Source organism: Cyprinodon variegatus, unplaced genomic scaffold (genome assembly GCF_000732505.1).
Source record: "Cyprinodon variegatus isolate N-32 unplaced genomic scaffold, C_variegatus-1.0 Scaffold7637, whole genome shotgun sequence".
NCBI lineage: Eukaryota > Metazoa > Chordata > Actinopteri > Cyprinodontiformes > Cyprinodontidae > Cyprinodon > Cyprinodon variegatus.
The window spans coordinates 68-1,190 of NW_015158090.1; the positions used below are offsets into that span (position 1 = coordinate 68).

The following is a 1,123-nucleotide window of genomic DNA, read 5'->3' on the forward strand; positions in this document are numbered from 1 at the left end:
AAGTAACAAATCACTGCGTTGGACTGAAAATAAACATATTATGAGGCAATTAAGTTAATGTTTGTTTGAAGTCGGATATGTTTGAAATGTCTTTAGTTGTGTTATTTTGAATTGCTTTTAATTTTAATTTTAGAGGAAATAAAACCTTTGACGGTGCATACATGAAACCATGATTTTAAACTCTAAATTCCTGTCAATTCTGAGATGTTGTCTCTGCAGATTGCTGCTTCACCTCGTTCTCAATAAACAGGATTTATAGGTCTTTTATGTTGTGGTTTGTAATGTAATAAATCTATGCTGTGTTCTCACAGCCAGCCCACCCAGGTTTGTTTCTGTGGAGGAGCTGATGGAGACTGCTAAAGGGATGACCAACATGGCTTTAGCTCATGAAATCATGGTCAATCAGGACTTGCAGTTCAAGCCAACAAAGCTTCCTGAAGGAAGGTGAGGGTTTGATTCAAAAGCCTTGCAGTTCTCCAACTGTTTAAGAATTTAACTGCTGAAGAAAATTGGACAATCTTCTTTGTTCTGCCACAGTTTGGAGCGCCGGGTGAAGGAGACCATGCACCAAGCCTTCTGGGACTGTTTGGAGGATCAGCTGAAAGAGGATCCTCCATCATACCAACATGCCATCAAACTTCTGGGAGAGATTAAAGAGGTGAGGATTGGTCCATTTAGCTCAATAAAGGGATATTTTAACTAAGATCATGTAAAAGCTCTTAAAGTCCATGTAAAGTCACAATAAATATGTGTTTTCAGTTTATCAAACCACATAAATGTGTGTTTTTAATCACTTAGCTAATTTTGGATGTTTAAAACCACAGCTAAGCGTTTAAAATTAGTCACAGAAAAAATCCTGATGTCCGCTGGAATGCACTGCACTGCTATGGCAACATGAAAAAACTTTCCCGTGTACTATGACAACGGCTTGACATCTTACAGGGAAAGTGGAGAAACCAAAGCATTCTCAGAATTCCATGCTGTGACGTCACAGCGCCACCATTTTAGCCACAGCAGTGATTCAGGTCATCCTTTTAAAGGAATAGTACACCCAAAACATGATTAGCCTTCATTTTCTACTCACCCCCATGCTGAACAACACTCTGGAGTACTTTTTTGATAT

General features: G+C 38.8%; 1 protein-coding gene across 1 annotated transcript; it reads left to right on the plus strand.

Moving 5' to 3' along the window:
* The first annotated feature begins 288 nt into the window (after window positions 1–288).
* LOC107081575 (T-complex protein 11-like protein 1) lies at window positions 289–718 on the plus strand. The gene is made up of 2 exons (XM_015369733.1): window positions 289–444; window positions 538–718. The coding sequence occupies exons 1-2, from the start codon at window positions 347–349 to the stop codon at window positions 701–703; spliced, it is 264 nt and encodes an 87-aa protein (XP_015225219.1). The 5' UTR covers window positions 289–346; the 3' UTR covers window positions 704–718.
* The last annotated feature ends 405 nt before the right edge of the window (window positions 719–1,123 follow it).

Excerpts from the sequence above, each read along its gene's own strand:
- LOC107081575 (XM_015369733.1), top strand. The coding sequence starts at position 347 with ATGGAGACTGCTAAAGGGATGACCAACATGGCTTTAGCTCATGAAATC. Across the intron at positions 445-537 it reads ACAAAGCTTCCTGAAGGAAG|TTTGGAGCGCCGGGTGAAGG; the intron begins GTGAGGGTTTGA and ends GTTCTGCCACAG.